Here is a 26,692-nt window from a genome sequence, read left to right on the forward strand (position 1 = left end):
GAATAAAATGTCATTAGTAGATGTCATTCAATGGTGTTGTAAATGCTGATGGTATCAATACCTACCTTCACACACAGGCTGTATACCTGACCAGGAACCATTAAGCAGGCATGTTCGTTCTGCAGATCCTCTCAGCTGATAACCCATTTCACATGAGAAACGTAGCAGACTTTTTATTTTGAACTCATCCCCTAGTCTAGACCCATGAGCTGGTACTCCTGGATCATCGCAATAGCCAGGATTATTTCCTGTAAAATACAACAGAGCAGAATTATTGGCAGAGATGTTATGCGCAAATGTAGTGGTAGTAAAGATACTCTCTTGCAAATCGTACTACTAACTAACTGCATTGTTTTTGTTATAATTAATTACTTTTCTTCCAGTGCAAGGGCGTGAAACCAAAGCCAAAGATGAAAATAACATGTCTTTTTAGCCTACTTCTTATCTTAGACCTATACAGATCTAAACATAGAATGTGATAGAAATAAAAGATAAAAGATAATTGTGAACACAGGAAGCACCTCTATCATTTTTTGTCAGTTCAACAAAATCGTTGTGTTTTTGACATAAATAACATTTTCTACACCTTGTATTTTATTGTGCAACTTCTCTGCTAGTAATGACTTCTAATAACAAAAATTAGAAAACAGCAAGAGGGAAGAAAACCATATTCAAGTTTCTTAACAAATGTATTTGAAATACATGTATCCACAGAAAAGACTAAATGGTACCTGGCCCTCTGTGCCTGCCAAGAATGGAAAGGACACCTCATAATTTTCTTTATCCTTTAAATTCCTATGCAAGTATTGGTTACAATTTTAGAAGAGAAAGAAGGTGCTGCAAAACAGACCTCTCAAACATGTCCTCACAGGTCTGATGAACCAGTCAAGTGCCTTATCAGATAAAGCAGCTGCTACAGGAAATGCTACCCAAGATAGTCAAGGAAGTATGATCTCACTATCAACAATTTATTATAAATTTTGAAATAAAATTTTATCTCTCTTAAATCCCTCTGTGTCTAAATTGTAGTTCATAGCAACATTACATTACCTTTTGTTCTTCATTTTTAACTTACATGTCTAGACTGAATTTCTATTAAAACTATGATTTGGACATGTTTTCTTTTTTTTTTTTAAATATGTGTAAATAATTCCTTAAGTTGAAGTCTGTATCTTCTTACATAGGTTTTTCATCTTAGGCACACTGCTCAGATGAAGGACAAAATCTTGAACTAAGAAAAAAACAATAGCAAAAAGTTTGAGAAGACTCAAACTTTTATTTTAGAAATGAAAATTTTCTAAAGTCAGAAAATATGATTATGTGTGTGGCATACCGTTTTCAGAATAGCAAGTTTGTGACAGACACTTTGGTTACAATCGTGCTTCCTCATAAAGGAAACCAAAACACAGTTCCAGAATTCAAGGCTAACTTCTGGGCTTCGGTTGTGTCCACTTTGCTTAGTATTAGCTTTTTCTAGAATAGATTGCCCTTGTCACCCTGTTGTATAGCATTTGGACCTAGATTTCCTTGTCTAAATACATGCTTGTAAACAGTGTGAGTGTCTTGAAGCCAGCTGGTATATTCTGTCCACATCTATACTGTTAAACTCACTCTCCAAAACAGGGTGGCTGTATCCAAAGTGGCTGCTGAGAATGATCTCCAGCACACACTAACTTGTAGAGTATTTGTGCATCGTGTGACGGAGTGCTAACTGGGATGGGTGAAAATCATTCTGGGGATGATTCTAAGAGTATAATGCTCTCAGTGATCAAGTACTAGCATCCATGACCTATGCCCTGGCCATCCAGATGTGGCCTCTGGATGCCATCTGCTTCCCCTTACTCCAAGATATTACTATTTCACAGACATTTTTGTCTGCTTAAAATGTGTGAAATAACATGAGGGCTGTGATTCAGGCTACCACTGGCATGTTTACAGCATGAAACAGATATGAGGCACATACTCTGGCTTGTGAATGCAAAGACTGCAGGAACTGTTCAGGGCAGAAGGATCTGTGATTCTAAAATCCTGATGATGTCTCACTTTGCTTTGGGACTTTGCTGAGGGGATTATTCCGGATGAATGACCAGATTCTTTTTGTTGGGCCCACCTTGTTTTGTCTTGGAGAAAGTTTAAACTGGAACCATGCAAGTTTATGGCCAAAGGGTATAGACAAAGGCAGTTATAGTATTATGAAGGTCTAGACCCTTTTTTATCTAGCAATGTAGAAGACTACATATCCTTTGCTGAAAAATGAGTGCAAGTCATCTTAAACAAAAATCTCAACTATCGCTTAACTCATAAGATACAAGTGTCCATCACTGCAAAGGACCCAGGTGACAACAAAACCTGAGATCATATTTATACCATCATGCATGCAATCATATATTAATATATAATAAAAAAATAAACCCCATGCAGAAGTAGACTACAGGTTTCAAGTGTTATATTGGGACTGTTTTTCATATCCCTTATGTAGAAAACCAATGAGCTGTCTCAGTTGTCCTGGGCACAATCATTCTTTCTCTGACATTATGAATACAAATTATTCATATTGTTTTTTTAATGGAGTAATCTCCTGAATACCTAACATGGAAAGTGTAGTGATTTTTATAATTCTAAATGCCTTAGAGGAATGAGACACTTTTTTAGGGTTTTTTGGCTGTTTGTTTGGGAGTTTTTGTTTGTTTTTTTTAATTGAGTTAACAGAGATGATAGATTTCTCATTTTCCTAGGGAATCACCTTGCTCTCAAGATGGTGTCACATCAAGTTCAAACTTAGAAAAGTAAATTTGGCATCAGTAACAATGTTTTAGTTACACTAGACATATTTTCCTCATCACAGGAGATGACTACAGTGGTCTTTAATGTTTTAAAAATCTATGAGTCTATAAAAATACTATCATATTAATGACTGAAGAGTCTCAATTATTAGTGATGAAAATTCCTTTCCACCAGCATGAGAATTTCTCTTGTGGTGAGAAATATTGGGAAACAGTACTAGAGGGCTCTGACCTTAAAAATTTTAAAGTCTTGGTGCAATCTCAGATCTGGCATTTTATACTGGATAAAAAGGTGAAAGTGGCATAAATGTGGGCTTAAGATAAGCAAGAAAAGGGCAATTCTGTGTGGAAACTATCCATATGATTGTCCCGCAGAGATTCCTTTCAGATCTAGGCATAAAGACTATGATGGCAGTGAGATCTAGCAGTGTGAGAAGACTTTAAGTAAACTCTCTCCTCCTTGAGCAGCAGAGAACAGAAAAGAAACATCAGTGATTTTAAATTCACTTCCTTTCCTCAGTGTTTCAAATTCTGCTCAGCACCATTGCAGAATCAGCATATGAATGGACCATTTTCAATGAGCACTTATTTAGGGCTTTTACAAAGTACAGAATTTAAATAACTTACACATATTTAAATTAGGTCAAATCTGAACTGAACCACATTGAATCAGATCAGCCCAACGGTGGGCATGTCCAAGAGCTTAGGAGAAGTTATAAGAAGATTCTATAATGTGTAATTATGGAACAATTTTCTCATTAGGAAATTTTCTTCTCAAACCTGCAGGTATTTGTTTTCTTATATACCTAATTGTGTAGGCTTGTTTCCCTTACAAAACTTATTAATACACTATGGATGTCCTTAGTAGCCAATACTTGTCTGAGCTCTTGACTTCAACAAAAGTGTGTAATGTTTTATGGCTTCTTCTAAATTTGCATAGTTAGTCTAGGGGAGAATAAACTGTTCCAGCACCAAGAACATTGCAGAGGTTTATGGTATTTGCACACTGTAGCACTAATAAAGAATATTTCTGTAAGTGAAAAGAGGAAGATAATGTATGAAGTTTACCATCTATTACCTTTGCTGTGGTGTTTTTTAATCAACATTTTCCTATGTGACAACCTTTGTTTACTCAAAACGGTGTTCATAAAAATAATATTTAATACATGCATCCTTTTTAAGCAGAACTCTACCAGGTTTTAAATGGTGTTTTGTGGCATCTATATACTGCAGTATACAACTATAGCATCTAGCTAAGGATTAAAGTTATGAAGTAATGACAAAGAGAATGAGACAATGTATGAGAATATTTCAATAAATAGCTAAAATTCAGCTGAGTGGCTATTGGTGAAATTAAAATATACTTGGAAAAGAAACAAAACAAATATCTGACTGCAGTTAAAAATTGCTTGAGAATAGCCTTATTCATGTAATTACAAGGTGACATTCAGATGATGGTTGGTACAAATACCTGAACAGTGAGGGAGAGTCCCACTCCAGTGGCTATCTTCTTGGCACTCCCTAGTAGAATTTCCTATCAGTCTTCGACCCGCTGTGCAAGAATAGTGAATTATGGAGCCATATGTAAATTTGTCTCCTGAAAGAACTGCATTGGCAGGTACCCCAGGATGTCCACAAGAAATGGCTAACAGGGGAAAGAGCACAATATTATAAGATGTTTCCATGGCACAGAAAAAAAACCTATTACAACCTTTAAATATGAGGCTGGTTCCACACAACATAAATATATGTCTGGATTTCAACTCCTTCATATGGTCAGTTTTGCTGCTGCTATAGATGATTTACTGGTCATTTGTAAGATTAAACATAAAACTACTTGTAAAACTAACCCATCCAGTTTAGCCTTTCCCTGAAAATACACAGAGCTCTCTTTCCTCATTCATTTCCATTCACTGTCCTTCCTTACAAACAATACACATTATTTCTGTTAAGGTTGGGAAAGAAGAAACCAAATAAGGTTAATGTTGCAATGTGATTATATATTACAGATATGATAATGGTAAGTAGCTTTATCATATCTATAAAATAACGAGACGCAGTTTGGGCAGTATAGAGAAATAAAAATACTTAATCTCTAGTATTATTATAGCAATGTGTTGCACTAGAGTGAGCAAGAGGAAAATGGATTACTGATAAGTTTTGTAAATTATGAATCATATTATGCTTAAGTAAAAGTGTACATTTTGTTTGAGAAAAAATTCAGATAAACAGTTTTGGTACATAATAACTCGCAAACAAGTAGTTCAGATCTGTTATATGATGAAACATAAGTCATCTTAAGGAATCAAATTCTGAATGCTTTTTGACTAAAGCTTAGGTCATCCAGTAGAGAAAGAAAACCCAAAGAAAATAAATTTTACGTAACTTTAGTAAACAGTCACACAACTTAAACATACAACACTTCAGCAGAGCAATTGAACTTGAGCAGCTTTATGAGTTACTTGAATGAATGATCTATGGGTCAAATACATTTTTAGAAAAAAAAACCCTGTTATTCTGATGACTATTACTCCTGACAGACATCAAAATTATTTCTGTTATACTGAGTCCCATGATAATGTTAAACTGAGTGCACAATCGATTTGTGCCAAAAGGCTTGGTCCTGAACACCACTGTTTCACTGCTGTGTGTTTCTCCTCCTTTCCTTGGGCTGGCTTAAGCATCCATGTAGCAAATGGTAACCCAAATCAGGACACTGATATGGTTGAACAGTACTCCCACAGAAGAAAATCAGCGTTTAGTTTCCAGCCAGATCTGTTACCTTAATGAGCTTGCTTCAGTACCATGCAAATGCTAGTCCTGCCACAATTCTGGAAGGAGCTGCGGTGGGTGATCAGAATTTTTGGAAGAAAATCATATGTAGGTCACCTTAATGCAGCTGCATAATGATTTGTAGTGAATACCAGGAAATTTTCCCAGTTTATGAAGAAGAAAAGAAGCATCCATTTTTAAACAATGACACTCATAGGTATTGCCTTGCATATAAAAGAGCAGTGTGTTTCTGTTTTTTTACTCTTGAACTAGAATAGTTCATGGTAAACATTGTGTCCACTTGGGGTTCAAAACTTATCTCACCTGCCTCTCCAAGCACTTTGCCCTACCACCAAAAGCAATCTCACGCTTGAGAAAAGGAGATTATCACTGATAACCTTTGAAAATTACATCTCTCTCATAGTACTTGAAAAGACTCTGGGTGATTTCATCTGTGAATAGATAAACAGATTCTTCTCATAGAAAGAGCCCTATTCATTTCACTGAGGTTTTCTTAGGGGAAAGAATGTTAAATTTGTCCTGGTGATATTTAGGATTCAGATAGTGTTTCAGTCCATCAGCAGCGAATTAGCAGCAGCTAATCTGGTAGGTGTTTGAGGAATGTAGGCACCTCCCAGGCTCATGGCCTCAACCAATAGTCCCCAGTGAAAGGTCAGGAATTCCTGTTCTGAGGGGATGGACACCTGTGACTTTCCTCAAGTTCTGCCTAAAAACAGAAAGTCATTCAAATGCTATCAAATTTCCAAAACATTTGATGTGGAAAGATGGGAAGCTATTCTAGGTGATTTAGACTCCCCATCCTCTTCTGCCCCTTGCATAATGAGCATCCCTTCACACTGAAACCCCAGTCCTGGAAGTAGGAAGGGATCATCAACAGAACTGGGCCACAGACTTTCATAATGGTTTTTCAAAGATACAAAAAGTGAGGTACATGCTTCCATCAGTAAAATATTCTTGCCAAATGAACAATTTTATGCAGATGTTTTGTATTTAAAATGTTGTATTTTGCTTAATTTTTTTATTCTTGAAATATGAATAAACCCATTTTCAGATTATAGCTCTTATTGACAGATATTGAAAGCATAGATTGTTGTGAAATCAAAACAAAACTGCTTGGGTCATGTGGATATTAGATACGTAGTAGTAGGAAGAAAGCAAGCATAAAAAAGAAACAAATTCACTAACCTAGTTACATTTATTGATCTGATTGGTATATAAGTATAAATTCATACAAAAAATCATTTAAGTAAACAATCACAATGCTGTAAAGCAAAAACTTCAAAAACATCTGATGTGTTTGCAAATTAAAGTATACTTTCATTTCATTTATTATTTCCTATAATTGCATTGTAATTCAGAAATCTAATGTCAGAAAATTAATAGTGATCAGAGAAGAAAAATATCTCAGTGGAAAATGAAAGTCAGCCAAACTTATTTTGTAGAGATCTGAAGCTCACTGAATTGATTACAGGAAACACCAGAAGATTTCCTCCCTCTCTGAGGTAAAGTGATGGAGAAATTATGAAGCGATGTCATGAAAAGACCCTCTTGAGCAAAATTATCCTACACAACATTTCATAGATTCATTCTCACATACACTTTTCAATACATCTGAAAAAAAAAATTCTGAGATAGGCATTAATGGTCTTAGACTATCAATCTAAATGATAACATATAAATAATAATTTTAGATTTCCCTAGTTGTGTTCAGATATCTTAACAATACACCAAAAGGGGAAATTAATCTTAACTTTCTGGCATTTCAAATAATAGCTCCACAGTTCCCTCTAAACCCATTTTTAATAATGACAAGTTGCATGACATCTTGTCTTAATGTTACTGAGCTGCACAATTTGCAATACGTTGATCCTAAAGTCCTGTTTTGTTCCTCAATAGATGGCTACACTTTTTTTTGTCTATCATGACTAAAAATCATGCACAACTCTTTAATGTTAATCCAACTGAATGAATACTTACACAAACACTTTGGTAGTGACCTATCCCATAAGCCAGTAGCTTTACAGGTCAAAGCAGATGAGCCCAACAGATAAAAGCCCTTCTTGCAATGGTATGCCACACTTGTTCCGTACTTGAAACTTTCAGGATAATTCTGCTGTCCGTGCCGAATTGCATTTTCCACAAAGCCAGGATCAGAACAGTTCACCACTGTAAGACAAACAGTGTTCATCACTGATGCATAATAGCAATGTCATAAATAAAGTGTAACAGTGATTTTTTTGTTACTTCACTAGCAGCTCATGACTGTGGTCCATTTGACATCCTTTGTGGTTTTTATTTGACTTAAATATCAGCTATGTTGACTCCTAAGTAAGGCTCTAGATCTTTTACCTTTGAAAGTAATACTATGATTTTACTCCAGTTCTTGTAATAGTCTTGGACACACAAGTCATTGGAAGATAGAAGAGAAATTGGAGGAATTTTTTATCATTCTCTTGGTAGGCTTAGTTTGGTCTTCTATGTAAATTTTTATGTGAAGGAAACCACATTAAAATCAAACCATTACATAGTTTAAATAGCACTTTAACATTTTCTTTTTTGATTTCCTATAATGAGAAAAATTGCTTCCAACATTAACAAGAACATTTTCTGCTATTAATGTGTAGAACAGAAAAAGGAAGATGGTGAAAAATCAAATATTTGATAGTGGAGTGGGAGTGAGGGTAAGCACCAAAAAGCATGAAGTTATTTTCCAGATAGCAGTTCAAAACATAAAAAATTATGAGTTTTGTCAGAACTGTTTAGTTTTTATAGAAGACATATCCACCCTCCCCAATCCTTTGTTTTATACTCTGCAGTGAACATGATGGTTTGTCGGTAGAAGATTATGATGAGACACTGAGGTCTCCATTGCAAACTCCTAATTTTGCTGTCTATTCATGTGAAAGCTATCTGAAAAATTATAAATGCCTCTTCCACCCCTCCGCTGTCTTCACTCTAAACATAATGGTGTAAATAGGAAAAGACTTAGAATATTATTAGTATTATAAAGCACAGCTCATCAAACAATGACAGGAATCTACCTTTCAAGTATGTCATCTAGTTCAAATTAATTTTCATGAAAGATAATCCGGTGGAGAAGAATGTCAGGTAGCATTATCGTTTTAGAGGTAAGACATACAGAGTCACTAATAAACTGGTTTTTTACTCCTGAATCATATTTTTTTCAAAAGGTTAAGTTCTATCATACATATAATTTAAATTTACTGATTAGCTAATACTCTAGAACAAGTCAGCTTTTCCAAATGTTCATTCATTGAAAGAATATTTCATTCAATCAGCTAGAGATCTGGACAGGCTGGATCAATGGGCTGAGGCCAATCGTATGAAGTTCAACAAGGCCAAGTGCCGGGTCCTGCGCTTTGGTCACAGCAACCCCATGCAGCGCTACAGGCTTGGGGAAGAGTGGCTGGAAAGCTGCCCGGCAGAAAAGGACCTGGGGGTGCTGGTTGACAGCCGGCTGAATATGAGCCAGCAGTGTGCCCAGGTGGGCAAGAAGGCCAACGGCATCCTGGCCTCTATCAGAAACAGTGTGGCCAGCAGGAACAGGGAGGTGGTTGTTCCCCTGTACTCGGCACTGGTGAGGCCGCACCTCGAGTACTGTGTTCAGTTTTGGGCCCCTCACTACAGGAAAGACATGGAGGTGCTGGAGCGTGTCCAGAGAAGGGCAACCAAGTTGGTGAGGGGCCTGGAGCACAAATCTTATGAGGAGCGGCTGAGGGATCTGGGGTTGTTCAGTCTAGAAAAGAGGAGGCTGAGGGGAGACCTTATCGCTCTCTACAACTACCTGAAAGGGGGTTGTAGTGAGGTGGGTGCTGGTCTCTTCTGTCAGGTGGCTGGAGATAGGACAAGAGGAAATGGCCTCAAGTTGAGGCAAGGGAGATTTAGGTTAGATATTAGGAAAAATTTTTTTACTGAGAGGGTTGTCAAACATTGGAATAGGCTGCCCAGGGAAGTGGTTGAGTCACCATCTCTGGAGGTATTCAAAAAGCGAGTGGACGGGGTACTTCAGAACATGGTTTAGTGGGCATGGTTGATGGTTGGACGCGATGATCTTGAAGGTCTTTTCCAACCGAAATGATTCTATGATTCTATGAAAAAGTATCAAGATTTTAAAGAAATATTAACCTCCTAAAATTTAATTTTGGGAGAAAAGCAGTTTAAATTGGTTTTATTTCTCTTTGTCTTTTAAAGGCACAATCTTAAAAGTATTAAATGTTCATGATTTCAGTCTTGCAATGGATTCCAGACAAGCATATACGTAGGTCTAAAGAACGTCCCATAGGAATCCAAATTTTTCCTTCATAAAAATTATTTTAGAAGTAATATTTGGGGGTGGAGGGAGAGAGAGAACACTTTTGGCACAAAGCAAACCTATTTGCCACCTACTGATTGTTATTAAAATCACTGAAGAAAAATTTACACAGAAAAGTAAAATATATTTAAAAACCATTAGGTATTACAATGATGTACATAAAGCATTAGTAAGGCATTATCTAGACTGATGAAGAGACATCATTAATGGAGAAGACCTGCTTTTTTTTCCTGAGGAGTAATAAAGCTACAGTGTCCTAATTGAAACTATTCCCATTCTGGTTTATGGTGACTCCTATGAAATAATTCACCAGAGAAATTACATTTAGCTTACATTATAACAGTTTAGCTTATATTTCATACTACTAACATTTATTTAAACTTACTGTTATAACCTTATAAATGTTATACATAGATCAGATACGTGCAGGTTAAATAAATATGTGTTTAAGCTGAGAATTCATTGACAGAAACAAATACCTTCTTACCTCCTGACTTTTTTTCTGTCCCATAAAAGAGGGAAAAATGTAAAGTCCTAAAACCTTACTGCTCTTTGGAAGCTGTGAAAGATTTGGATGTGGAAGTCTGTGTCTCTGTACTTCCTTTGAGGAACTCTGAAAATTCCTGCTTTTGGGGATCTCTGTTTAAGGGTACTATCAAGAGAAAAATGCTTTATTCTTTTCACATTATGCATTCTTTGTTACAGCTTTTTCCCATTGTTACAGATCACTGTTAACTAAGTTTAATTCTTTCACTGGCAGTATAGCTATCACTGTAGAACAGACACACAAGTGAAAGTCTATAAAACATACAGCCCACTGACACGAAGCCCTACCGAAATACTAAGCTAGATCTGAATAAGCTCATATGTCTGTATTCACAGTGCAATTCGTACAGAAGCTAGCACAGCTCCCAGAAGCAATGCACATTGAATCGCAATTAACCCTGGCCCTCAGGCAATTCAATGTGGTGTAGTGCTGGGTAGACGCTGCTGTAAACCTTCTGCTTTTGGAACTAACCTGCATCCTCTGCATAGTTATAAGTTGCCTTGTACAAACATATCCTTAAACTCAATCTCTCTACAGATGTATATACTTTCCTTAACATTTGAAGCTACATCTGTATCAGTATGAAGTAAAGAGTACCAGCGCTTGTTCTCTGGCCTGAGGCTGGTAGACAGTGGCCACATCTCTGCTCTGGTGCTCTGCTGCCCTCCAGACCCGGCAGAATTTCTCTGAACTGCTCATCAGGAATGGTCCTGCTGCCCATGCTAACCCCTGAACCATGCTCTGAACAATTCCTGTGGATGGGCTACTTGGTTCAAATGAAAAACTTGTTGGAGAACCTTCTTAATTAGTAGAGGCAGTTAAGTTCCCATGCCCAGGCACTGCTTAGTTTAAAAATATAGGTACATTTAATTCAAATGCAGAAATGAGTATTTCAAATTTTTCTCTTTAGCTAAAATCACTATTATATGGTAACGCAGTTTCGATCCCCAGCTTCGCAATAACACAATATCAGTATCATGACCCATCATATCATAAATTGATGGCCAGGGTTGTATGGAATATTTGTACTGGTGCAGAACTGAACTCAGGTCTTCTGAGACCTATGCCCATGCTCTAATCAGTACACCATTTTGCAATGAAACTGCATACCAAAAAGTAACTACTCAAAATAACACTTTTCCATTCTACCGATATCTACCTATTTTAACAACCATCTTCATTACCAGCAAGAGCAGCTCTTTCTTTAAATAATCTCTATACACGTAAAAAAGTATAGAATTATGTTTTATGACTGTAAAAATCCTCTGGAATAAAAAAAAAAAACCCAAACTGTAATAGTTCAAAGGTAAACTACAATTTATCAATCATATTTCAAACTTTTCTGTATTAGAAATTTTATCCTGGTGCAACTAGGACTCCTTGCTGTACTCACATATATCCACAGTACAGGCGCATGTTTAGTAGCCTGCATTTAATATTATCCATGTTTGGTTTACCTCAGTACTATAGCATTAGAAAGTGGCCATGTGTGGCTTAAACAGTACACATACCTCTACAGTGAGATTTCATTAACAAAACCACAAAACTAGGAGAAATTTGCATGCAGACATGTATTATTGGACTTTTTTTCCAAGCTATAGGACAAGATTCATATTGTTTGTCTACCTAACTTAGTTTCTTGTGATCTCAAAACTTCTTTTGCAAGAATCTTCCTCCATGCAATTTATATTTTTAGTTTATTTTCTGGTGGGATTTTTGAGGTTTTTATGTTTGTTTTTTTTTTTTGTCTGAGAATGAAGTTTCTTGCCCTTTTACTTCTTTTCTAGGGCTCTAGATGGTAAATACAAACAGGTTATACTTATAGTACCATGGCTAAAATAACATGAATGGTCAGAATCAGTGAAAATAAAAGTTACAATAGTGCTTATGAAGCCATTAAGATTTAGAAAAGCTCCACATTCATTTTCGACTACACTTCATTCATTTTCAATCAGTTTGCTCCTACATGAAACTAGCACAGAAAAAGATAGAGGTGTGTAAATTTGAAGACTGAAAATGATATATTGGAAGAAGAATGATATAATTCTTGGGATGACTGGCAGTACTTTCCAAAATGTTTCATCCTTAACCTTTTGCATTGAAAGCCACAAGAAAGCATAGGTGGCATTGGTGGTTTGCCCTTGGTTTAACTCTTTTTATCATAAATGTTTGAAAATAGAATTGTTTGGATTAGACTATTTCCAACTTTTTCTTTTCCCAAAAATGACTTTTTTTCTGGTTTCATTTTGTTCAGGTAAGAAAATAAATCACCATTAAAACCATTAATTTTGGTCAAGCAAATTTTTTTGCTATTTAAATTTTGAATAATTGACAAAGCTACTTACAGGGTTTATTTGCCTTAAAAGAAAAAAAAAAGTTTTATTCTTGTTCCTTAAAACTAGTGAAAATAAAATAATGACAATGGCTGAAATTAAAGCTTTGAAGCAGAGGTCTGAATTTATGTTATTAGGAAGTTCGGTTCTATACTGTTAAGCTATATCAGATGATAATGAATACAAGACAGAGCTTTGACTCACCCTCACAAGATCGGAAGTTACTCTGTTGTGCTTCCAATGTTTAAAAGCACTAAGTATAACAAGAATGCATATGTTATACTGTACAATTTCTTAACTTTCAATGATCATAAGCCATTAAATATTATCGGTTCTTTCAATTTTAAAAAATATTTTATGTGTGCATTGAGCAGTGTATAGGTATTGTTTTGGTGATCTACATTACTATTTCAAGTCTGTCTGACTTTGAATTTACTGACATGGATACACATGCAACCTAATTCCCATTGAATGAGGGTTATCAGTTTCCAATACCTGGATTTGCAAGAGTGATATTATGCTTCTTTTGCCTTTCACTGCTCCTAGGATACAAAGGAGCTTAACTGCACACCTTACTTTCAGCCTGGCAAGAGGTCACGGTAGCATTATTATGCTTGTTCAATACCTTTGGATCAAAAGATTGTCTATAGATCTGAACTTTTCCCTAGTTTCATGCTTCTTACAGCTTTCCATTGATAAGAAAATATAAACCTGATTTATAAATTACCTCTGATACACAGAACCTTTCCGTATTTTTTTTTATATTAAACAGTAACGGGACAAACTGAATAGTTTTCTGGAAAAGTTTCCCAGCAGTTTCTGGAATCAAATATGTTCACTGTAATTGAAGGCAATAAGGACTACGTTAGAGGCTCATATGCCCTCTTACACCTTTTTCTGACCATAAAAAAATCTTAACTTCTGCTCTTCAAACCAACAAACCACGAACAGGAGCAATAAAGAATACCCACCTCCAGAACACAGGTCAGTCTTTAAAAGTCACTCTGACAATCTTCAGACTGATAAGGGCTTAGACTTTATCACATCCTAAGTGAGAGATTGTCTACCACTGCCATTTCATAAAGTCATTGCTATGTTTTCTTGAGAGTCTATGTGAAGACAGAATGAATGCTCTGCAACCACTTTACCATGAAAAACACTGCTTGCTATGTTCACAGTGCCTCCAAGATAGGGCTGCTCTGGGGAGAAAACTAATGCCTTACCCGAATTTCTGAATGAGGGACAGAAATGCAGCAGGTGTCATGGTACTCTCTTTTGCTGGAATGGGGAGGATAATAGGCATCTGCAGGCACAAAGCTTTAAAAAAAAAAAAAGCCTTCCAGAGCAAAAATACAGACAACCTGCCATGGCTTCATGGACTATCCACCATGTGGAAATCTCATTTGGGAGTTGTGAGAACTCCAGAATATTGGAAAGTACTATTTCTTTAACCACAATATTGGATGCTTATTTTATTTCTAGAGCAGTGACAAACAGTTTTATCTAAACAGTGAAATACTGCACAGATAGAAATACTGTAAAAGTAAAAAGCAGTAAAATAAACAATGAAATGGTATTTTAGAATTTGTTCAAAAGAAAGAGCAAAAATGTTTTTTTTCCCACTGCAATTTAGTGAAAATCATTGTTATTGCACCCAAATATACATCGGCTTAGTTGAAGCAGAACATTGAAACTATGTGGCCAAATTATTCCTATTTTAATATCAGAATAATCTACTGAAATAGAAGAAAAATCTGAAGTATATTGCAAAATTGTCACAGTTATTGAAGGTTTGCACATTCATGAATATAATTATTTTCAAAAATTCTTCCCATCCTATAGATTACTCAAGTCTTTCCCTAGGTTAAATTTTTAACAAGCATTCACAACAGCTGTCCCTTTTTTAGTATGGTTGAGATTATTAAAATAAAACAAAATAAAATATAACTGCCTAAAATCAGAACTTTGGTTTAATGGGTAAGCCTGCCAAGTTAGCTTCTGAAAAGCCAGTATTAGAAATTAAGAAAAAAGAAATTTGTTTCATGAAGATATGCTGCCCTAAAGCTACCCAAAAGCAATTCTAACTGAATTATCTTTGAAACACAATAGTGAGAATAGAAAAACTAACTTTTCCATGCAGTGCAGAAATATGGAATGTTCAAGGAATATATTACAGTCTCAAAGCATCAATTCGTCTGTGTGATACAGTGTTCTCATTCTTGTACCAGTAGTATCTGTTTAGCCAGCTTAGTGATGAATACAATACAGAATAGTCACTGAATGCATAATTTAAGCATGTGGTCTGTGCAAGAAAATTCTTGCATCATACATGAAGTCTTATCAAATGATTATGCATGACAATACCATCCCTCAAGCTAAAAAGTATGCCTGCAGTGCCATTTAACATCAGCTATAGATTTTTAAATATATATATACACGAGCGTGCTGTTGCTGCGAAGGGCTGCAGTAAGGAGTATTTCAGAAAAGAATTTGAGTTGGCCAGCATACAGAACTAAGGCAGTAGTGTCCCTGATTGCCTTTCACCCTGGGGACTCAGTTGCAAATCACGGTGAGAGTAGACGGAGATTGCTTTCTCTCAATGACAGCTGTCAAGGGTTACGTGGGAAATGAATTCTGGCACTCTCAATTTAATGTGTTCAGAAAAGCAGGAGAATGCTTCAAGTCTGCCCTGATGACTTTGGAACCTCACACTGAGTAGATTCAAACCCTTGAGGACAAAGAAGTGAAAAGACCATGTCAGAGTCCTTTAGGCAGTTTTCTGTTAAAAAGTTGAATGATCATCAAAAAGTACATCATTCACAGTATTTCATTTCTTGTTCTCTCTCACTCTTTCTATTTTTTTTCCCCTTGACAGAAACAATGTTAAGCTTCTTTTTAAAACTTTTGTGTCTGATCAACAGTGTTTTAAAACTTTTTTATTTGAAAAGTATTGCATTAATGTTGGTATCTAGAACATGTATAGGGACTGGCACTCTGAATAAGAGTAGAGAATTCACTCTGACTTTATGACAAATTCTACAAACCGCTGTCTATAAAAAAAGAAGGCACTGCTTGTCAAAGTATGATTATAAAATTGCCAGTCCATGGAATTTTAGTAAAGTTCAGTGCAAAGTCAACAATACATAACAATGATAACTTCTTAGCAAATTAAAGGAAAAAAAAAAAAAGAGAGAAAACACTGCTCAACTTACAACTTCACTTTGCAAAAGTCTCAAATACATAGGAGTCGCATTTTTTAGTTGCTATTTTTTCAGTGGAGGCCAGTTGGACAGTGATTTCATCATAGAAATTCTGGTCATGCAAACCATAAAACAAAAATATTTATACAGGAAGCAGAGTGTTTTGTGGGTTTGAATACATTATTAATATCTATCCAAAATCTAAGGTCGTGACCGCGTGTCTCTGGTGAACCTAGACCAAGGAAATTTTCACTGTAATTAATGCAGTATAAATGCTGTTAGTAATAGTGCAAAGTAACACTAATAATTTGCTAAATAATATCTTGCTATAAACAAGACCTTAACTAAGATTAATAGATTCAATGAAGTACATAGTTCATATTTGTTTGCTTGCAAGATGAAAAGCTAAGACACACATCGCTTTTAACTGCATTCCAGAGTATTTGCCATTGATATAAGCATGCCAAATAATATTCTTTCATTGTTACAAAAAATACAGTCTTTCTTATGTTTTCTATTTGAAAATTTCTGCTGGAGGGCTCTGATAACTAACTAGTGTGATGGTTTTGGCTGGGATAGAGTTAATTTTCTTCATAGTAGCTAGTATGGGGCTGTGTTTTGGATTTGTGCTGAAAACAATGTTGATAGCTAACTCTATACTAAAATAAAAATGGAGCAAGAAGTATGTTAAAAAGAAATTCCATGAACTTGCAGTTATTTTTTTAAGCTTTGAACTGAGTTGGTGCAACTTTATAAAACAACACTTTTTTCTGGAACACCAGATTAACTAGTTTAAAAAGCATGTATTTGTCTCTTGGGTATGTATGAAATGTCTTATTCCTATTCCATCCCCAGCATGAACCCAGGTGTTACAGGAATAGATAGATCAGAAAGTACTTACCTGTCATTGTTCTCTGTATGTGTTGTCTACATGTAAATTCATTTGTGGGCATCTGTGTACAAGTAGTATCAACACAATAACTTTTGGTATAATGGTACAAACTCTAGGGTCATGTCTTGAAGTCTTTCTCTTCAGATTTTTTCTTAATCAGAGCATTGTTTTTCACATGGGAGAGGAACTCTATTCAGTTGCCCCCAAAGATGTTTCTACTACCTTTTGATATGTCTTTGCCCACTCCAGAGAGGTGGAGGAATAATTTTAAGAAGTCCTGCATCATCTCTGCCAGTTTCAGGTAAATATCTCAGACACTGCATGGCATCTCCCATGGCACCTTGCCTCTTTATTTAGGAAACTTAGTCAAGCTCTAATTATCCTTCTGAAGGATATCAACATGCTATCAACATGAACAGATGAGGTATATTCAAAGTATGCAAGTCTCAACAGAGGCCTCTGACTTTGGAAAAACAAAACTGAACAAAACACAAAATTTTCTCAGCTTATATGAATCCTTGACACCACCATAAATGGAAAACTGCTTAAATACAGAGTTGCTTTATCTTTGGATGACAATTGGTCACCAGTCTCAATCTCTCCCACCCTTCTATCAGCTGTCATCAGAAAGATTATTTTTCTTGTCAGTGAAGGAGTGGAACATATTACCACTGGTTCAAATGATATACACACTAAAGAAAACACAACAAAATTGGCAGTTCCTTGTAGATACCAGACTCTTGATAAGACAAAAAGTCTAATTGAGCTTTTCAAGAATCTATCAGTAATAAGATAAATAAAAAAACCCTTTCAAATTAGAAATTCAGTACAAAACCAGGATAAATAGAGACCTGAATTCTTTATTACCAACAAATACCCTGGACTTACTGATACAGACTGGAGAATGTGAGTTAGATCAAACCTCTGCAACTTTGCCAAACAGATCTTCCCAGTAAAACATTTCTGGTTTTAAGAAACATGTTTTTAATAGTGGAAAAGCTCTTAAATCCTATTTATGAGAAGATGTAATGAATTCTGAAGGGAACAGTAGCAAAGGATATACACTTTTCCTGATGTAGATTATGAATCTGACACTGCTTTATGAACTGGGACCAAGTGATAGGACAGTTTATCCAATGCCAAAGCAAAGAAATCAGAGCAAGAAAATCTCCTTCTTGCAAATACTTGCATTCTAGATGATGTGGTTAGGTGTGGGAGTGCAGAGCCCTGAGGAGACCATGTGATTCAGTTCTCATTTTGGTGCTTAAGAGTTATTATGAAAAGTAGAAAGTGCAGAGATTGGCTTTCTGTGCTTCCAATGACAAAAGGGAAAGCAGTTCCAAACTGCTAAAGGAAAAAAATCCACACTGAACGTATTTGGTTTAGGATTTGACATTTTCGTAGCTGGTTCTGGGGTAGCACGTTCGGGGTGCACCAAGTCCTACTCAGGCAGGGTTGCCAAAGAGAACATAGATTTCGCAATGGGGATTTTTCCGATGCCATTTGATTCCAGTTTAAAGACAAGTAAACTGACTACTTGACATGTTATCAAATAAACAAAGGCAAAGGTAGAGTCCATGTGGAGATGAAAATGTCCTGTCTCACAAATTATGATTTTAAAATCATACTTCAGTGATCTCAACTTTCCAGAAGAGACTATTACAAATCTTAAAAAAAATAAATAATATATAGAAACAGGATTAAATATAAATTTTAAAACAGATATCATTTTTTCGATAATTCAAAAAAGTTGGGATTTTATCTCACAAAGTATCCCAACATCACAACAAGCCATATTTTTTACTTGTGAAACAAATAGTGGGAACATGAGATTTTCCGTGACATAGGTGTTTTAGTGATTATGTTACCTCAGAGGACAGATCCAAAATCCAATATTAAAAAATGTGTTCATTTTAAGGGATTAAATGTTTTACTTGATTTGCCAAAACAGTTTGCCAGAACAGATGAAATCTTTATTAAATTATCAGAATAACAGCATTCTGGAGTAGGGAGGAAATACCATTGTAAAGAAGTTCAGTGCTTTCAGTGCATTTAGGATATATAAACATATTTAAATACTTTGTTTCATGGAAGTTTTTATCATATGGCTTTAGAGTAGCACATATGATCTTTTGTGTGCACTACTTTTTTGTCAGGCAAAAAACCTCATATAATTTCTTCAGTAAATTTCCTGCCCGTGACTTACTAGTTAACCTACTACTGACACAATAGACAGAAGCAATGTATCACTGCAAAAGAGTGCCTGAGAACTGCCCAGCTTTATTTTCTGAAAATATCAAGGTTTCCCACACATACATAATAGCTCCATTGGAAAATAATAAAATAAAATAAAATAAAATAAAATAAAATAAAATAATCTTCTGCAACAGCCTAAAGCAGTAATCTATATTTTGTAGTAACTGTATGTAGAGTCAGTAAAGTGAAGCCAAGTTCATTATTGACTCAAGTGAACTCAACCGAGGTTTGAAAGAAAGGTCATACGTAAAATCTCTGTTGAATTAAATGATGCAGGTTTGCCAGAAACATCAATCCCTTCCCAGAAGTATATTTAAGGAGCTGGAAGATTTACTTTCTTTGTACACAAATTCATAGTTCATCACTAACAATGAACTGTAATACAAATGTTTTTCACCCATTAGAGAAAAGGCAATTTTAGAAGGAAAGGCGTATGCCAGAAGAAGTGCTATTAGTTGCTTTAGGTAAGTTCTAATCAATTCATTAAGAGCAAATGTGATATAAGACATTTAGTTGGTAGAATTTTGATTTTTTTTTTTAAATCATGGATGTAAAATTATCATTTCAGCACAATTTCATTATTGAAAAGCACTTTTTTATTTCTTAAATCTAACTAATAAGGACTTTTTGCTCTTCTTTAATGTAAATAATATAATTCAAGATTTATTTTATTTAAACATTTTTGGCAAAAAGAATCTCTAGTCATTTTGAATCATGCAGATTCATCCTTTAATCCAAACTATATCAAATTATAAATGAAAGAGCATAATCATGATGAAAATGTTACAGCAATTTTCACAGCATATGGTCCAAAAATATAGTATTTATTGAAGTAAAAATCTTAAATGGTATATAAAATTCTTCTCTCAATGAAATGATGTAAATGTAATTATGCTATGAAGTTATAGGGACGCACCTTACAGTAGAGAAGACTCCTTTGCCCAGATATAAGGGTAGAGTTAAACTAGGTAGATGCATGCAGAGAGGTGTTCTGTGGGAATGTGCCTGGCTGGTATGGAGGTTTGAACCAGACTGCTCTGCACTTCTCTTTTCATTCTTTTGAAGGAATACCAAAAGTTTTTGTTTCACGGTGAATTCCTAAATTTATTGTGAGCAGCAGCATATAGGCATGTTCTTTTCTAGAAAATTCCAATTACTCATTCCTTTTAAGACAGAATATTTACACAGGAATATATGAAAAATTCTATTTTCCTTTTGCTCCAGCTAGGGTTCTTAACAGTGTCATTAAGCATAAGCTTTGATGCTTGCACGCTAGAAACAGTAGGGTTTCAGGATCTTAGGATTTAGATAATCTCTTACAGTGTTTAGTCGATATGTGGAATATTTTTTTACTCATTGAAATTCCTTTCCTTTTGTTCTGTATTCATCTAATTTGGGGAAAACAGTTGTATCTTCTTTACTTATATGTATCTTTAAGGTTTTTTTGAGTGCTGGAGAGTCATGCAGCGATGGTTAAGAAGTTAACTTAGTTACCCATCTAGTTACCCTAGATGATCTAGGTTACAGTCTCATAATTTGGTTCCATTTTACCTTAGTCTGTGAGACTGTGTTTTAATCTGAAAAGCTTGAAGTCTGCTTATTTTTGTTAACTCTGTTATGCAGTAGCCTAAAACAGTGGGATCAGCAGAAAAATAGGTCAGGAGATACCACATACCACCTCAGCAAGATTCTCTAAATGCATCTGTCAAAGTCTAATCATAAATTATACAGAATCACAGAATCACAGTTGAACTTGGAAGGGACAGCTAAAGCAGTTTGTCCAGTCAGGTTTTGAATACCTATAAGAATGGAGACTCCACAACCTCTCTGGGATATCTATTTAGGGATTTTACCACCCTCACAGTTAAAAAGCTTTTTCTTATGTTTCAGTTTGTGCCCTTTGCCTCTTGTCCTTTCAGTGGGCACCACTGAGAAGTCTGGCCATCTTTTTTTACACCCTCCCTTAGGTAAGCATTGATAAGATTCCCCTGAGCCTTCTCTTTTCTAGGATGAACAACCCCAGCTCTCAGTCTCGCCTCAAATCACAGTTGAGTCCATGAGGGAAGGTTGTGTTTCTGTGAAAACATGTTTAGGAAAGACAGAAAACACCACAGAGACAGGAGGGGGGCACAAAAGAATTAGTGAGAAACAACAGAGGGAACACCAAGGTTAGAGGAGAAGGCAGTGCATGGGGGAGCAGATATTCTCTGCAGGCAATGGAGGACCCACACCAGAGCAGAGAGATGTTCCTGAAGGAACGATAGCCTGTGGAGAGCCCGCGTCAGAGAAGAAGAAAAAAGTGAGAAGGAAGGAATGGCAGAGAGAAATCGCTACATAGTGACTGCAAGGTTAACACACCACACTAACCTAAAATGAGAAACAATACCAGTTATCAAGACAATTAATACATTTTAAAATTTCATCTAATTGAAATAAAATCTCCCAAATTTCTAGATCAGAGATGCATGTAGTAGGTCAATGGTATAGAACTACTCTAACACTGATATGCTTAAACTGAAGTGGATATCACCTATTCCCTTTGCACTACAAGTATCTTCTGGTGCACAAATACATTTACAACAGTTACTATTACTTTAGATAGTATATTCCTCTACAGAACCCCAAAGTAGGGTTTCTTAGAGAAACTGCAAACTTTATAACATATCGCTTTTTCAAACACTTTAAATGTCAACCTGGAGTTCAAGGTTGATCATGCCCCAACACTTCTGTATTATTCTGACCAAGTCTCTGTTTCTCCCACTAATTGTGACTTTCTTACGTTCAACCAAGGCTCTGAGACTCAGCTTTGGCACTCTACTTCTTGTACATCTTCATTTTTGTAATTTCTCAGACAAGAGTAGAAGTGGTGACATTTGAGTAATACTTATAGTTTTAATTGTATTTTAAATAAATTTTTTGTTTTTGAAACGAGCTCCTTCTCTTTTAACTTGAGGTTACATTCTCCCACATCATACACCAACAAACATTCCAGTGTAGAAAAACAATTACTTATCCGTTCCCTATACTGACCACTATTGCAAGCTGTGATTATATAAATACTTGTCACACTGATTTCAGTAATATTTAAATCTTTAGTGATTACAGTTCCTAAACAACTCTATGTTTTGTAATACAGACCTACAGTGAGGCAACAGACAAGCAGTAGGTGACAAGATTAGGTGAATCCTCACAGTTCATGATGGAAGAGATACAAGACAGTCACTGAAAAATGACTATTGCTGTAGAGAAAGACATACTAAGTGAAGAGAAGAATGAAGTGAAGAAGCACTGAGTGAAAGGCAAAAGTCTGTGTTTCCACCACCTGCATGAGAATAGACAAAATTGTAGATACTCAACTGAGAGAACTCTGGGCCACTCCATTGCAACAGGAGTTTGCCATTCGTAAGTGAATGGATCTTGGCAGAGTTGCATCTATAATACTCACTACTTTCAGAAAACCAACCTCCTTAAACAAGATTTCAGACCATAAATTGGCCTGGATCAAACTCAAATTCATGTGATGAATTAAAAAAGGAAAATGAAAGTAGACAGGAGACACAACTGAAATAATGTTGGAGTAACTGTAAGGCTTCTAATTCTTATGTTCTTATTTTTTAAATCTCAGTCTGCATTATTTTTCATAACTTTCCTGGTTTTTTTTCTCTTTCACTTTCACTTGTTTTCCTTTTAATAAATGTACTTTATTTCAATGTAAATAGCTGAGTAACCCAGCTCATAAATAGGGTTGAACTTCAGTAAAACCATGCAATCTCTGCCTCTGACAGTCAAATAGACCAGATCCGGACTGCATCTACAGTATATGTGAACAAGTGTGTATTTTCAACAAATAAAACCTTACTTAAATGCCTCACAGATGAGATAGAGGAGTTTGTTCACTGAAGTCTAGAGAAACAAAACAGTATAAAAGGGGAAAAAAAAGTACATGAGCCTAAACTGGAACAGTTTGCTAATTCCTGTTTCTCTGTTCCAATAATTATATCGCTATGCTAGTTAACTCACTTGAATAAATTCTGAGGGTAGTGACTGAGGGAATTGCCATCTCTGTATTGTTTTAATGAGAATAAAAGATCTAATTCCACACACACTGAGCTTGAAATTGCATCAGCTATCTCTGAAACAATATGGTGAGCTAATCACCAAAGATAATTATTATTCTTAGGAACAACCATTGTAATACAATATGATTTTTAATAAACCAACAGGTGAAGATAATAAAGCTACCAATAGCTGAAGTTAACTTCTTGTTACATGAGTTTTAGTCTCAATGTTAGTATCCTTAGCACAACTTCACTGACTGCAATTTCCTTTAGCACATTAAAGACAAGTTACAAGGGACAAAACGCATAGTACTTACATTGATTTAACATTTACGTGATCATTTTTCCAGTGAAATAAAATACTCAAGAAAAACTTACTAGCCATTGCACTTCTGGAGAAATTATTTTATCTGCTTTAGTATTAACTCCCTTTTCAACAGGCTAACTTGGACCTGTCTAATCAGAGAGGACAACAGAATTCCAGACTTGTATTCCGAATAGTGGAAGATGAGATTAATTAAAAAATCACGTTTTTAAAATTTGTAACGTAATCTTTAGCTTCTTAAGTTTGTAGCCAGCATTCAGGCATGAGATACAATCCATGCAAAAGAACTGAAAGGTTCATCAGCCTAAGGAAAATCCTAAGTGACTTGTGTGATATTCTTTTGAGAGGATGCATGAGTTAGCAAAGTTTTGCCGAATTATGTCACAGAAGGAAAATCTTGCCAGCCTTGCCAATTCCAATTTAACACTCAAAAATCTCTTAGGCATAATATGTATGTATTTTCTATATATATGCATACATGTATAGATAGATCAATTGATCAATCAATCAGTTGATTGGTCTTTGTGTTCTATTTCTTTACAAGTTCCATACCAGGCAAAATCATCAGGTTCTCTCCAGAGACTAATCATTTTTTACTTGTTTTTGGTTTACACATTTGGAAATTGGTACTGTTGTCAAAAGTTATAAATGGACCCGGACAATTCCAGCTTTGAAAAGGGAATATGACCAGAAACAACAGTTTTAAATTAGATCCATTAAAATACATTTCCTTCTGAAGCCTTCACAAAAAGAGCACTGAAGGATATACAGTATCTCAGAAACTTTTCTCCAGGCTTTTGAGATCTTTCAGTATATCTTACATGATTCACCTCATGTCCTGCCTTTCACCTCTCTGACAATTTGCATTTATTTTATAGCCAGAAGATATTCAATCTGCCTCAGTGATCCAGAAGAAAACATTTCACAATATCATTAAATATTATCACCATATTATTGGATTCAGCATTGAGAAAGCATGTACTACACCAGTACAAGCTATTTTGGGGCATACAACATAAACAATCGACCAATGAACAGATTTTAGTGGTCTGATAAAGATATTGGTGGAATAGACCAAAGATTTGATATTAGCTCCATATTCTGCAACAATAGCCAAAGGTTGAGGAAAATAAATAAAAACAGTGGCCATAAATGGAAAGAGTAACAATAGGGTAACTTTAGATACTTGTTTTCCTTTTAATCTTAATTACATTACTGGCATCTGAATAAATAAATGATAAGGACACAATGAAATCTGAGAACTTTGGATTGTGTTTTAAAATGGTTTCTTTTTGTCCTTCCCTAATATGTACATTCAATACACAGGTTTCTTCATAACACAAACCCTTGCTTCACTTTCATCTCTCAAACATCTCCACCTTACCCAGAGTGTACTAGTAATTAAGTTCAGATATGTCTTCGCAAAAAACAAATCAGAATTAAATCTTACTTTATCATTTTTTTCTGGGTAAAGAAAAGTCAGGTTTCACATGTACAAGAGTTATTAACATCTCTCAGGCATTGCTAGGAAATACAGGAGGATGAAGAGTGTTTTGATGCAAGAATATGTTTTCATAGGAGTAATGGACCACTTATGGAAACTGTACTCTAGTGCACCTAATTCAGTCTAGATAGCCAACTGTGATTTATTAATGTAATATAACTTTTGTGATATAAAGTACACTTTATGTCTATAAATTAAATGCTAGGTATTGCAGTCTGAGAACTTTAAGATAAAATACTGAAAAGCCTAGGCTTCCCCAATACTCAGCCCTAACTCCATTTTCCAATATAGAAATGCAAAAAACTCAAATAAAGGTGGCAATAAGTTCCTAAAGGTCAGGTTTCTGAATTATATCCCAATATTGTGAAGGCAGGGTAAAGGATCATGCCTGAAATAAGTCATCAGAGAGCAGAGAATGTATAAGAGAGTTTCTTACCTCGGCAGCTGGGTAAAGGGCTACTCCACTGCCCATTGCTTCGGCACTGTGCTCGAGAAGCACCCTGAAGTAAGTACCCAGTGTTGCAAGTAAAATTTACAACATCATTTAGATTGAACTCACTGCCATTAGTCATTCCATGAGCTGGATTCCCAGGATGTCCACATGTGATTGCTGTTAAAAAAAAAATAGGCAGGCTAGCATCTAACTGAAAGGTACTATTCCATGGAATCACTTACAGGTTGGAGCTCTTTTGTCTTGTGTGGTTTTTTTTTTTTTCCTTCTGAATTTGCCTTTTATATTTATACAAGAAATTTAAGAAAAAATAGGATATATATATTCAGAATTCTTAACTGCCAGGAGAAAAATCTTAATTTCTCAATAAAACTTTTTGAATCTACTTTTTACCTTATGTTGAAAGTTGTAATATAATTACATATATACATGCGTTTTGACACTCATCTGATACGTATTAGACCTTAAAAAATGTAAAGAGTTCACCATATTTCCTACTAATGCAACTGAAAAAAAATATTTTTCCCTAAAAGCTTCAAAATGTAGTAAGGCCAAACAAATTGAATTTGATGTCCTGCTTCAGAGCATGCTGGAGTTCTGAAGCATTCCTGTTCCAAAGTTCTTGAGTTGCTTTGCTGAGGTAGTGATCCTTTTAATCAGAGTTTCTTATGGCAATAGAGAAATCATTGTTGGGAGTAAATCTTTCCCATTATGTGTATTACATGTGTTGATTATGCTTAAATTCACTTACAAAATACACTTATTATGGTCAAGCTCTAGCTTTCCACGTGACATTAAAATAATATAGACAAATATAGAAAAGCATCATACTGACAATATAAAACCAGAATGTATATATACACACACACACACACACACACAACTTTTCAACACTGTGCTGGTGATGTTTATCATACACAGATAAATATCCTATACACAGGTTTATCTTTTGCTTTATTACTTTTGGTTTGTTTGTTTTTTAACTTGAAGAGACATGTGAAAAATAATTTAAATGTGATTCTTTTTATTTTATCATGGAGTTCAACTGTGAAACGGTATTTTCAACAGTACCTGATCTTTGAGAATTAAATGGGACACCTTCTTGTATAGAGACTTATGTATTTAGCACTTAAACTGTGTAAATAAATCTACTTAAAACACTTGAATCTTTTCTGCACCATCTCATTTGAAGCATTGGAAGATGTAACCCTAAACAT

The 26,692-nt window shown here is 35.3% G+C and overlaps 1 protein-coding gene across 1 annotated transcript in view; it reads right to left on the minus strand.

Annotated features, from left to right (window-relative positions):
* The window catches only part of CSMD1 (CUB and Sushi multiple domains 1), a 1,244,186-nt gene that overhangs the window by 35,830 nt on the left and 1,181,664 nt on the right, over positions 1-26,692 (minus strand). Inside the window, exons 54-57 of the mRNA XM_052809685.1 lie at positions 25,461-25,634; positions 7,554-7,742; positions 4,255-4,428; positions 66-248 (exon numbers count right to left, since the gene is read on the minus strand). Coding sequence (XP_052665645.1) covers positions 66-248; positions 4,255-4,428; positions 7,554-7,742; positions 25,461-25,634 — 720 coding nt within the window. The remainder of the gene's footprint in view (positions 1-65; positions 249-4,254; positions 4,429-7,553; positions 7,743-25,460; positions 25,635-26,692) is intronic.

The sequence above is a fragment of the Harpia harpyja genome, chromosome 15 (assembly GCF_026419915.1).
Source record: "Harpia harpyja isolate bHarHar1 chromosome 15, bHarHar1 primary haplotype, whole genome shotgun sequence".
Taxonomy (NCBI): Eukaryota; Metazoa; Chordata; class Aves; order Accipitriformes; family Accipitridae; genus Harpia; species Harpia harpyja.